Source organism: Mastigoproctus giganteus, chromosome 1, assembly GCF_048544385.1.
Source record: "Mastigoproctus giganteus isolate SK-2022 chromosome 1, ASM4854438v1, whole genome shotgun sequence".
NCBI lineage: Eukaryota > Metazoa > Arthropoda > Arachnida > Uropygi > Thelyphonidae > Mastigoproctus > Mastigoproctus giganteus.
This window is the reverse complement of record NC_143575.1, coordinates 95411281-95425109: the sequence shown is the minus strand read 5'-3', so window position 1 is coordinate 95425109 and position 13829 is coordinate 95411281. Positions and strand designations below refer to the sequence as shown.

The following is a 13829-nucleotide window of genomic DNA, read 5'->3' as shown; positions in this document are numbered from 1 at the left end:
TGATATTCTGAAATTCATTAAATTTAATTTCAATTCTGAAGGTTTATTGAAGTTTGTTTTTTGATGAGTGCTGGTTATAATGATCACTGGTTATTAGAATCAGCAGCTTTATAGAATTAAATTTCAAAGAACTGATTCAGATCAGTAAATTGTGCTACACTTTCATTGTTTATTAGAATCACATCTTCGGTTATAAGAATCAATTTTGAATGCCCCTCTGATATTTTTCTAAAGCACATTTAGAGATCACATTTGTAGAGGTTACAACCATAAAACAATAAAAACAACAATTTGCAGTTTCTGGTTTATTGAACTTTTCTGTTAGTGAAATCTATTATCAATAGGTAGTAAACTCAATCTTATTGCATTTGCAATAAGCTGGAATTCTGTGGGTTTTTATGTTATGGTGAAATGTGTTTTCCCCTTCACTGAAATCTTCAGTCGTAAAAATGTATAGTACTGTGAATAAATTTTCAATCTGCTCTAAACTTTGTAAACTTTTTACTCTGTCTCTCACTTGCGTGTGCCATGTTAGTTCCAATTTGTGTGTGTCGTGCTTTGTTGTTGATTGATGCATATCTTTTTTACTGTGTTTTAAATTTTATTAATCAAAAAAAATCTCAGTGAACAGAAAGAGAATGAATTTCAGTGTAAAAGATGTTACAAATTATAGAAACATACAACAAATTAAACTTAAACAATGTCTTGAAGGGAAGCAGCAGTAAAATTAGGAGTGCCTCAGTCATCTTTATTAAAATTATTAAAATCACTTCACACATTAAGCACTAATGTGATTAGTGAAACCAGAAAGAGGTAGCTTGAAGGGAAATGCCAAACAGTAAATGAAGCTCTGTTCGTATGGTTCAAACATGCCAGCTCATTTAATGCACCAATCAATCGTAGCATTCTTCTTCAAAAAGTAAATGATTTTTTCTGTAAAACTACACAAAGAGTTTAAGGTGATGGATGATAGCTATAAGATGGAAGGAGAGGCATGATATTCTTTACAAAAAACTTCAATGAGAAAAACAGGACTCTGATGGTTCTGCAGCTGACAACTGGTTGAAAACCTCTTGGCAAACTGTGTTAAGTACTTGTAATCCTGAAGACATTTTTAATACAGATGAAACAGAGTTGTCCTACAGGGCTACCCCAGACTATTGCATGAGTTTTAAAAATTCCTCTGCATCTGCAGGAAAGAAGATCAGTAACAGGATTATAGTTCTTTTAACATGCAACATGATAGGAACAAGAACTTGCCTATAACTAATGGCTTCAAGATGAAGCCATTAGTTATAGGCAAGAGTAAATCCCCAAGATGTTTTAAAGGAGTGAAACAGCTGCCTGTTGAATATGCCAACAATGGCAATGCTTGGATGACAGCTTCTTTATTTGAAGATTATCTTTGTAAATGGGATTCACAGTTGGATAAGAAAAACAAAAAAATTGCATTGGTTTTGGACAACTGCCCAGCTCATCCAAAGTTGACTTTCAAAAACATTGAATTAGTTTTTCTTCCTTTGAATACCACATCACTGAATCAACCAGGGGATAATAAAAACCTTTAAAACCTTTTCTAGATCGGATATGAGGTGAAGAATCATCCAGTTTGTAGATGATGGTTTGGGAACATCATCTGATATTGCAAAGCAGACAACCTAAACCTGCATTAGCAGCTGTTTCAAAAAATGTGGGTTAATTATTCATGATGGTCAAATAAGTCATGATACTGATCGTGTTGAAAAGCCTGAAGACATGGGTGAACAGGAGTTTAATGATTGGGTGGATGTAGATGGTGATCTACAAGTTACTACAGCTTTAACAAATGAAAAAATTGTCCAGCCTCTTACTGATAATTTCACCAAGGAGGAGGAAAATGAAGATGAACCCGAACAAATTCCAGTTACAGAATGAAGATATAGCTATAAATAACTGAAGCTTTCAAAGCCTTCTTTCTCAACAGTTGAGAAACTGTTGAGAAAGAAGCCTTTGAAAGCTTCAGTTATTTTAGCGCTTTTAATCTAGTATATTTTATTGCATTTTAATTCAGTATTTTATTATCAGTAACATTTTATTTGTATAATCACATTTATTTTTTTGATCTACTGTAAATTTATTGTAAATTTTAAATATAAAGCTTTTTAAGATTTTGGTTTTCGTTTTTACTTCAATGGTTGGTGAGAAATGCTAAAAATCATAGTATGGACTCCTTTATTCCACACTCCACTTTAAAATGTCCTTTATCTAAACCTTGATTTTCCAATAAATGTGCTAAGGCTGTTGAAGAGAAGAATGTTGCATATTGTAATTGGCTTGTTTCCAATTCTTCAATTTCATTTTCTGCCTACCCCAAAGCTCACAACAATTGTAAAACAGTTATTAATCAGTCCAAACTAGATTTTCAACAGGCTAAGAGTAGAAAACTTGCTTCTTGCCCTAATGGTAGCCGAGCATTCTGGTCTCTTGCCAAAGCTATTGGCCGCAAATTTTGCCCATCTCTGCACTCACCTCTGTCAAAACCAGTTCTGTTGTCACTTCAGCCAAGGATAAATCTGACCTGCTAGCATCCCATTTTTCTTCCAACTCATAATCTTGGTAAAACACCTGCCACCATTCCCAGCACGCTCCATTCAAATCCTCCTGTGGTCTTCCTTCCAAAGGATGTCAGAAGGATTTTGACTAATTTTGATTCTAAGAAAGCTCCAGGTCCTGATGGTATTTCTACACTTGTTCTCAGAACCTCTGCTCCTGAACTTACTCCTGTTATTTGCCACCTTTTTTTCACTTTCTTATTCCAAAGGCGTTTTTTCCTTCTGCTTGGAAATTTGCTCATATCTAGCCATTTCCTAAAAAGGGTGACAAATTCCTCCCATCCAATTATCGTCCCATTGCAATTACTTCTACTCTTTCTAAAGTAATGAAGAAATCAATTAACTGCCAACTCTTAAACTACCTAAAAACCTTCCACCTGATCAACGATCGGCAGTATGGATTCCATCAGTGTCGATCCACTGGTGATATTCTGGCTTATGTTACCCATTTATGGACAAATTCAATGGAAAAGTTTGGTGAAACACAAGCAGTTGCTCTTGACATCTCAAAGGCTTTCGATCGTGTTTGGCATAAAGGTCTTCTAAACAAGCTTCCATCTTATGGTTTGCCAACTGTTTTTTGTAATTGGTTATCCAGTTTTCTTTCTGATCACTCACTGAGGGAGATGGTAGATAGCTCTCTGTCTTCTAACTTTCCCACTAATGCTGGTGTTCCCCCAAGGTTCAGTTCTTTCCCCCACTCTTTTCCTCTTGTATATTAATGACCTTCCATTGACTGTAAATCCTATTCATAGTTTTACTGATGATTAGCACATTGCATTCCACTTTCCAGTTTAAGACCCCTCGACGTGGGCACCTGTACGTGGTGAGGGGACCTCCCAGTGATGCTGCTGGACTTACAGACTAGCATCACTGGGATCCAACGCCCACAGCCCAGGTTCCAGGCTTACATCAATGGAATCTGGCGTGTTTGCCGTGCGCTGCGACCCATGGAAATTCGGAAAGGGGATCCTGGTGGTTGAGGGGCCCAGCTTCAATACACCACTTTGGCCCCTGCTTCGACAAGACGGATGGTCCTGGAAGGCCCGGCTAGGATCAATCGGCTAGTAGGCTCGCCTGCGAGGGTCAACCGTGTCAGTGCAACGCCCCTACCCTCATGGTCCGAGGCACAGGATTCAGGCTGGCGGCGGTGCGGGTATAGTGTCTGGGTAGCCCTGGCGTCCCACTCCCGAGCGCATTTATTGCATGCCGGGTAGTGGGCGTCCCTTTGGGCTCCGTGGTGGGTGGGGAGCCCAGGCACTGAACAAATAAAAAACCTCTATGAATCCTGATAAACTTACTCCTTCAGGGGCCCCAACCCGGTCCCTATCTGAAAATTTAGACAGTGAAGCAGATAGCATTATTGCTAAAAAGAGGCAGCGAACCGAATTACCATCAGGGCCAGTCCCAAGGTTCTTAATCATGCATTCTACCAATGAGACACCGATTGGTAAAATGTCGCCCTTTTTCATTCAAAAAGGGTTAGACGGGTTAGCAGGTTCACCCAAATCAGTTAAGAGGCTTCGTTCTGGAGACCTCTTAATTGAAACTAAAAATGACAGGCAATCAGAACACCTACTCCGGACAACATCAATCGGAGGAATCCCTATAACAGTGACACCACACAGAACACTCAATTCATCTAGAGGTGTCATTTTGGAGTGGGACCTTCTCGACGTATACGAGGAGGAAATCTGCTCCGAATTAAAACCACAGGGAGTCATTGCCGTCAAGAGAATCACTGCGCGAAGGGATGGAAAAATTGTTAAAACCAGGAGCGTTATCCTGACTTTTAACACTCCTAAACCTCCTGATGAGATTAAAGCTGGATACATCAACTGTTCAGTGCGTCCATACATTCCGAACCCTTTACGGTGTTTCAAATGCCAGAAGTATGGACATTCTCAAATGGCCTGCCGTGGAGTCCTTGCATGCGCTCGATGCGGTGCAAAGGACCACGAAACAACAGCATGTTCAGCCGCAAAACCCACCTGCATTAACTGTGAAGGCGAACACCCGGCCTATTCACGAGCATGCCAGAGGTGGAAAGAAGAAAAAGAAATTCAACGGCTGAAGGCAGAGCTAAATATATCATACCAGGAGGCAAGGAAATCGGTCAAACCCCTGAATATCAAGAAACCTACCTACGCCCAGAAGGTAGCAGGGAGATGTTCTGTCGGAACTCAGACGGACATGACCATTCCTCCAAAGGAGTCTTTCACTCCCATCGCGCGTTACCTTTTAAGTTCTCAAAAACCTGCGCAGAAGGGCCAATCAGCTGCCACTCCTATATTGGTACCTCCTAATGCTCCACAAGTTCCAAAGGTAACTATGAAAGAAAAGAATAAAAAAGGGGAAGTGCCCCCTAGTACCCAAGAAAAGATGGATGTCGAGCAGAAGGAGGTACCCGAAGATTCAGTCTTGGAACTCTTTGCGGAGGAGGAAATGGACACGGGACAGCGTCCATTCTTCCCCAAAAAAGATAAACCCAAGACTGATAAAAGTAAGCCCTCAGCACCTCGGAAGCCGCCTGATGGACCCACCAAGCCAAAATAATGGCTAAATTCCTACAATGGAATTGCCGTGGATTCCGCCAAAATGCAGAAGACATCAAGGCACTCCTGCAAAAGCACAAACCATCTTGCTTTTGCATACAGGAGACATACCTAAGGGCAAATGATGACCCCAGGATGCACAACGTTACTGTCATTCGCAAGGATAGAACTGGGGATGGCCCCGCTCATGGAGGAGTGGCTATCCTTGTGGGCAACCATACCCCTTTTCAGCATCTGCAACTTACCACCAGCATAGAGGCAGTAGCAATTCGAATTACAGTGGGGTTTTTACTAACCGTTTGCTCTATATATTTGCCACCTGGTACTGACATCTGCCAGAAAGATCTTGATGATCTCGTAATGCAGTTGCCACCCCCTTTCTTACTTCTTGGGGACTTTAATGGACATAACACCCTGTGGGGTAGTGCTAGCATTAATAGAAGGGGACGAGTCATAGAGCGTATGCTCATTGACAATTACCTCTGCCTTTTTAATGTGGGAACAAACACCTTTTTCCACATGCCTACCCGTACGTTTTCTGCCATTGATCTCTATCAGCTCGCCTTCTCTTCTCTCTTCACTTACCTGGGAGGTAGAAGGGAATCTGTATGGAAGTGATCACTTGCCCGTGATAACCACCTTAATTACTGGGAGACCTTGTCTTCCTGTCAGGTTACCGCGGTGGAAGTTTGATCAAGCTGACTGGAGTGCCTTTCAACACCTGGCAATATTTGACAACTCTACATTCAGTCAGGAGCCTATCAATTATGCAGTTACGTACATAACAGAAAACATTGTCCATGCAGCTGCAACCACAATTCCAAAAACATCCACCCGGTTTCCTCCATTTCCAAAGCCATGGTGGAATCCAGAATGCACAGCAGCTAAAAAGGCTCAAAACAGGGCTTGGGGGATATTTCGAAGATATCCTACCACAGTCAATCTATTAGCCTTTAAACGTGCCCGAGCCAAAGCACGCTACATCCGCCGTCAGAGTCAAAGGGAATCGTGGATCCGTTTCACATCATCCATTACCCAGACGACCAGTACTAAGGTGGTCTGGGAAAAAATCCGGAAAATGAAGGGAAAATACACAGCACACCCCTCATCGGTCCTTGAATATAATGGATGTACTATTGCAGACTCTACTGCAATAGCCAATGCTCTTGGGGAAACTTTTTCTAACATCTCTGCAACATCATCTTACTCCCCAGAGTTTCTGGTCTTAAAGCACAACATTGAAAAACAGGCCCTTAACTTCACATCAAAGGGTTCCCACCCATACAATGGGCCGTTTAATATCAATGAGCTGAAAACAGCACTCGCCCGTACAAAGGCTACGGCTGCTGGACCAGACAACATCCATTATGAAATGATCAACCATCTTTCACCAGAATCCATGGACCAAGTGCTCTTCCTGTACAACAGAATCTTCCTTGAAGAGCATTTTCCGGATACCTGGCGCAAGGCAACTATTCTTGCTTTTGCTAAGCCAGGAAAGGATCCTACATGTCCAAAAAACTATCGTCCCATTGCTCTGACCAGCTGTCTGTGCAAAATATTGGAGAGAATGGTCAATGCCCGTCTCTTATGGTATTTAGAATCGAACGACCTTCTCTCCCGCTTTCAGTGCGGCTTCCGAAGAAACAGGTCCACACTGGACCACTTAATTAGACTGGAAACATCTATTCGAGATGCTTTCCTAAAAAGAGAACACTTGGTGTCGGTGTTCTTTGACATGGAAAAAGCGTACGACACAACTTTGAGATTTGGTATTTTCAAAGACCTTTACAACCTTGGTCTAAGAGGCCACCTTCCAATTTTTATTAAAAATTTTTTATCCTGCCGTTATTTCCAAGTTCGTGTAGGATCCTCCCTTTCGCGGCCTTTTTGCCAAGAGGAGGGGGTACCAAAGGGATCTATCTTAAGTGTCACGCTTTTTGCCATTAAAATAAATTCTATTTCTGAACAACTTCCTCCAACTATAAACAGTGCACTCTATGTCGATGACTTCAGCATATTCTCTCAATCATGCAATATGAGGGTTATTGAGAGACAACTGCAACAAGCTATTGACCGTGTTAACATCTGGGCCACGGCCAATGGTTTCAGGTTCTCACCGGAGAAGACTGTTTGCGTCCATTTTTGTCGCAAACGTAACCTCCACCCCGAGCCTGAATTACGACTTGGACAAAGCACCATTCCAGTTGTATCAGAGGCGAAATTCCTGGGACTCATTTTTGACAAAAAGCTGACATTTGTCCAACACATTCGTCAGCTTCGCACAAAGTGCACGAGAGGGCTTATCATCCTCCGCTCTCTCTCTTCTACCTCTTGGGGTGCAGACCGGTGCACTCTTCTACGTCTGTACCGTGCACTTGTACGCTCAAAATTAGATTATGGGTCTCGGGTCTGTTCATCTGCCAGAAATAGCGCTGTTCGTTGGCTTGACCCCGTCCATCATCAAGCCATCCGTATTGCTACTGGTGCTTTTAGAACTTCGCCTGTCGAAAGTCTGTATGCCGAAGCAAATGAACCATCTTTGTCGCTTCGGCGAATGCAGTTGTCTCTGCAATATGCCTTCAAGCTGAAGTCCCTACCACACCATCCCACGTGGACATCCGTTTTCGAGCCACGATGGGAAAATCTTTATAACACACAACGTACTGCCAATCGGCCATTCGGCATTCGTGTTCAAGAGCTACTCAATAAGCTTAACATGTCGGTAGACAAGGTTGCTCAATCACCAAAGGAGCTCCTTCCACCCTGGCATGCACAAACACCAGCATGTGACTTCTCGCTCAAGCTTGCGACGAAGTCTAATACTCCAGCCTCTGTCTACCTTCAGCTCTATTCACAACACCGTGCAGAACATTCTGACTTCTTGCTAGTTTACACAGACGGCTCGAAGTCAGAATCGTATGTGGGATCTGCTGCTGTTTTTCCAGATAAAACCATATCAGAGCAGATACCCGTTGACTGCAGCATTTACACTGCAGAGCTGCATGCGATAGAGATAGCTCTAGATCACATAACAAAACACCGATACCAACGGTGTATTATATATGCCGATTCAATGAGTGCACTGCAGGCTTTATCAGCGGTGTCACGCACTAATCACCGTACCTTGTCCCGAATTCAGCAGATAATATACAATCTCTATACAACTGGATTCGATATCTGCTTCTGCTGGATCCCCAGTCACATCGGGATTAGAGGAAATGATTTGGCTGACAATGCAGCCAAATCGGCAGCCCTGATGGATAATCTCGACCTGTTAGTCCCCTATACAGACTACAGGCAAGTTATCCGTAGTAACCTGCATTCTGAGTGGCATGATTCGTGGCATCGCCTGGTTACTACGAACAAGCTGCGTCGAATAAAGTCTGTGATCCATCCTTGGCGGTCCAGCTTACGCAAGGATCGCAAGGAGGAAGTTGTTCTTGCTCGGCTCCGCATAGGACACTGTCATTTAACACACTCCTTTTTGCTGAGGGCTGATGACCCTCCTATGTGTGAGCAATGCGACACCATTTTAACCGTCCAACACATTTTATGTGATTGTTCCAGTTTTATAAATGCTCGTTTTACTGCTTTTACCCATCTGACTGAGCCGTATACACTCAGTCAGATTTTAAATGACAACGACAATGTGTCAGCAGTTTTTAAATTTTTAAAGTTGATCAATATGTATACACTCATATGAAATATACAATTTGCTTTTATCATTGTACTGATTTTATTTATTTATATGATTTTATGTATTTTTAGGCGACGTAACATTTTTACAAGTTACCAGTCTTACCTTTTTATATTTTAACATTTTCCTGGCGCACTATAACCCTGCTGTTTTTGTGCCATAAAAATTAAATCAATCAATCATTCAATCAATCCAGTTTAAGAAACCTCTTCCTGCCCAATCAGCTTCAACTTCTCGAATATTGGCTACCAATTCCATAAATGCCAATCTCCAGGTAATTCTCCAGTGGGGCAAAGACAACTTAGTTGATTTCAATCCTTCTAAAACTCAGTCTTGTCTTATATCTCACAAAAAAGGATTCTTCTGCTCCTATGTTTATCTTTCGTGACACTCTGATTTCTATGCAAGATGAAATATCTCTTTTGGGAATTACCCTGACTTCTAATCTCTCTTGGCACAAGCACTTTACACATATTGCTTCCTCTGCAACTAAAAAACTTGGTTTTCTCTTTTGCTCTCAGCGTTACTTTTCTTCCAAACAACTGCTCACTCTGTACAAATTGCAAATCCACTCTACCATGGAATATTGTTCTCACACCTGGGGCAGTGCCCCCAAAACTTCTCTCAGGCATCTAGATTCCATTCAGAAGAGGGCAGTTAGGTTAATTAATGATTCATCTCTAACAGCAAGTCTCTCCACTCGCTGTCTCATAGATGTACTGTTTCTGCTGCATGCCTTTTCTAAAGATACTTCCATGGCCACTTTTCTTCTGAATTGACTTCTATAATTCCTGCTCTCTCATTCAAACCAGTCCAAACATGTGCTGCCACCCGCCAACATTCATTTACTGGCCAACTTCAAACTCACAGAACCAACTTTTCTTCTTCCTCGTTTATTCATTCAACTACCGTTTTCTGTAGAACAACCTTCCTTTGTACATATTTCCTGAAAATTACAATTTTCAGACACACGCTTCTTGATTAGACCGGGGTTCGAGCCCGTCACCACCAAATATGGAGGATGCGGAAAGGTCAGGGAATGACCACTGCATATTCCCGGAGCAATATGGCCTTAGTTGCTAAAGCTCCTAAAAACTAAATAACAACAATTTTCAGAAGTTAGAGTCTAATGTCAACAAATATCTTCTTTCGTCTTCTCAACCTCCAACCCAAGCATGGTTCTAAGTACTATAGGTTCTAATACCTCTCGTGTTTGGGTTTTGATAAAAAAAAAAAAAAAAAAAAACCATAACCCAGCTTACACAGTAGCTGCTTGGTCACAAAGTTGCACTGCTCTTGCCTCCACGTGGTGCTGCTGGTAACCTGGGAGAAGAAAGTAACACTCCCAGGGCCAAAAGAGCAAACAAGAGTACCTACCAAGTAGTGATACAGAAAACACAAGGAGAAAGAGACAGAAGACAGATATGGACCCCACCAAAAATACTGACATACAATGCCAGTTACTCACTTCTCTCTTTGATCCCCTTTATGAATATAGTAAGATTCAAATCCAAACCTCTCCAAAAAAGTGACAACTGCCGAAGTCATTATACTGTCACAGAAAGTGTATTACCTAAAATATGTAGTTGTATCAGTGTCTTGATTGTTAATAATGTAATTGAGTGATATGGAAATAAGCTATTCAAGCTATGAATTTCTGTTTAGAGGTATTAGTTTGAATTCATATGGTATATACTGATGGGAGATCCAAATGTGTGCTTGTGTGTGTGTGTTTTCTTTTTTCTGAGATGGATTATTCAATTTGGAGAAAAGTAAGAAAGTAAGCAAGCAAGCAACCTAAGTAAGGGGAAAGTAAATAAGGTTTCTGATTTTGTTTGTATTCATATCTGTTCCATTTCAAAATTTGATTCTGCAGATTTACGAACTGGTGTCTTCAACAATACCAACAGGATTTCCCAACAATTTATTTGAAATTCTCCGAGTGAAGATTTACATTTTGAGTATTAGAATGCTATAGGAATATAATTGGCAATTCTCTGCATAAGCTCTTAAAAGCTATCTTATAATGATAACTTTCTAAATTATGTTTACAAAATAGCTTTTTTAATGGGTCTGTCTTTTTTTATTTCTTTTCCTTATTGTAGGTATGCTTAGTAATATGGATTGGGCTCTTTGTGTACAAATCTGGAATTGTAGATAGACTTACTGACAATACCACTAGCCTAGCACCATCTATTACTGAACAAGGTTTGTTTACTGATTCAGAATTTCATATGAACAATAAATATTTAAATATAACAATTTTAATTTGTATTTCATTTTCTTTTAGTTTTTTTAGTTATAATTTTTACTTTAGTTATAATTTTTTTTTAGTACTAATAGCATTTGGGGGCACCAAATGTCAAGTAAGTTTCTTAGTGATCACAGTGAACTTTCTGAGTGATTTACCACTGCCTTTATTTAAAATTTTTTGAAGTTTAGAGCTAAACAAAAATAATATATATTTTTTTATTATTATTTAAAAATTTTTCTTGATTTTATTAACCAAAGTAACTTTTTTTTAAAGTTCTGGTCACGGAGGGGCACTGCTTTTGTCTCCATGTAGTGAAGCAGTAACCTGAGAGAGGAATAGCTCCTACCTAGGGCTGAAAGTACATTTCATGCACTTTCAGCCCTGGGAGGGAGCATGGAGTACATGAAATGCACTCCGTGCACGAAATTGCATGAGATGCATTTCAGCCCTGGGAGGGAGGTTTTGGATAGGCAAGTTTTGACTCCATCTGAATCATTTATGCCGTGACTAGCCAGTGAACCAAATTTGTTGTCGACCTCCATTGCCACCCAGCTTAGCCGAAAAAAGTGACAAACGGAAACATATCTATAAACAGTACAAATCCCCGTTGCTTCCTTCATACATTGGGAATGATGTTTTTTGAGGTTATGATGGGGATCATGGTGAGATCCAGTATTCTCTACATTTCAAGGGTATAGCTCTGAAATGGTTTTTCATAGGCTGGCCATTAGATAGTTCACCAGATTGAACCTATTGGTAACTCCCTAGGTGGCATCTAGATCAGCTAGTGTAAAATCTCCCTGCTTCTATTTAGCCTGCTAGTGACTGGAAGGAGTGCCTGATTAGTGTGTATGCACAAGACCTTGTTGAAGACATGTTATGCCAAAGAGCTGGGTATATTCTTTTGTATGTGTACTCCATATGCAAAAATTTCATTAGTTCATGCAATGTGCCCCTTCCCCCTCTGCTTTTACTTTATCTAACAAACATATCTGTGAAAAGATATAAAGCTCTCAAAAACTCCTTCATTCATTTCACAAATATACATGGTCTTATTTCCAATCTTTGCTATGTCCACTTCTGCCTACAGTCTGACAAACCCCCCCCTCGACGTGGGCACCTGTACGTGGTGAGAGGACCTCCCAGTGATGCTGCTGGGCTTCCAGATTAGAATCACTGAGATCTAACGCCCATACCTTGGTTCCAGGGTTACATCATTGGAATCCGGCGTGTGCAGCCGTGCACCGCGAATGCGGTGGAATGCGGAAAGGGGGATCCTGGTGGTTGAGGGGCCCAGCCTTAATACACCACTTTGGCCCCTGCTTCGACAAGACGTGTGGTCCCGGACCGGTCCGACTAGCATCAATCGGCAGGTGGTTTTTTACTGCTAGGCTCAACTGCGTTCCAATGTCTCCCTCCCTTTGGTCCTGGGACGGGATAAAGACTTATTGGTAACGTGGGTATGGTTCTCCTAAGTGAACTCGGCATCCCATTCGTGTACGCAGTACCTGCTAGTTCACGAGTGGGCATCCCCTCGTTGGGCTCCGTGGTGGGTGAGGTACTTAGGCATCAGACACTTTCTTTTTACTCCTATGAGTAATTTAAATTCTATTTCTTCTGAGGCCCCAACAAGGCCCCTACCTAATTGAGACAAAACCACAGAAAATACCTCTGCAAAAAAGAGCCAGAACTGAGGATACACCACCATCTGTGACAACGCTTTTCCTCATTCTCCCCCCTCGACGTGGGCACCTGTACGTGGTGAGGGGACCTCCCAGTGACGCTGCTGGACTTCCAGACTAGCATCACTGGGATCCAACGCCCACAGCCTAGGTTCCGGGCTTACATCAATGGAATCCGGCGTGTTTGCCGTGCGCTGCGACCCGTGGAAATTCGGAAAGGGGGATCCTGGTGGTTGAGGGGCCCAGCTTCAATACACCACTTTGGCCCCTGCTTCGACAAGACGGGTGGTCCTGGAAGGCCCGGCTAGGATCAATCGGCTAGTAGGTTCGCCTGCGAGGGTCAACCGTGTCAAAGCCACGCCCCTACCCTCATGGTCCGAGGGACAGGATTCAGGCTGGCGGCGGTGCGGGTATAGTGTCTGGGTAGCCCTGGCGTCCCACTCCCGAGCGCATTTATTGCATGCCGGGTAGTGGGCGTCCCTTTGGGCTCCGTGGTGGGTGGGGAGCCCGGGCACTGAACAACTTAAAAATTTCCATGAATCCTGATAAACTTACTTCTTCAGGGGCCCCAACCCGGTCCCTATCTGAAAACATAGACGGAGAGGCAGATATTATTGCAACAAAGAGGCAGCGAACCGAAACATCACCATCAGGGCCTGTCCCAAGATTTCTCATTATGCATTCCACCAATGAAAAACCGATTGGCAAAATGTCGCCCTTTTTTATTCAAAAAGGGTTAGACGGGTTAGCAGGTTCTCCCAAATCAGTTAAGAGGCTCCGTTCTGGAGACCTCTTAATTGAAACTAAAAATGACAGGCAATCGGAACATCTACTCCGAGTAACATCAATCGGAGGTATCCCTATAACAGTGACACCACACAGAACACTCAATTCATCTAGAGGTGTCATTTCGGAGTGGGACCTTCTCGACGTATACGAGGAGGAAATCTGCTCCGAATTAAAACCACAGGGAGTCATTGCCGTCAAGAGAATCACTGCGCGAAGGGATGGAAAAATTGTTAAAACCAGGAGCGTTATCCTGACTTT

The 13829-nt window shown here is 42.1% G+C and overlaps 1 protein-coding gene across 1 annotated transcript in view; it reads left to right on the top strand.

Moving 5' to 3' along the window:
• The window catches only part of SCAP (SREBP cleavage activating protein), a 512327-nt gene that overhangs the window by 262304 nt on the left and 236194 nt on the right, over positions 1 to 13829 (top strand). Inside the window, exon 15 of the mRNA XM_090380371.1 lies at positions 10952 to 11054. Coding sequence (XP_090236497.1) covers positions 10952 to 11054 — 103 coding nt within the window. The remainder of the gene's footprint in view (positions 1 to 10951; positions 11055 to 13829) is intronic.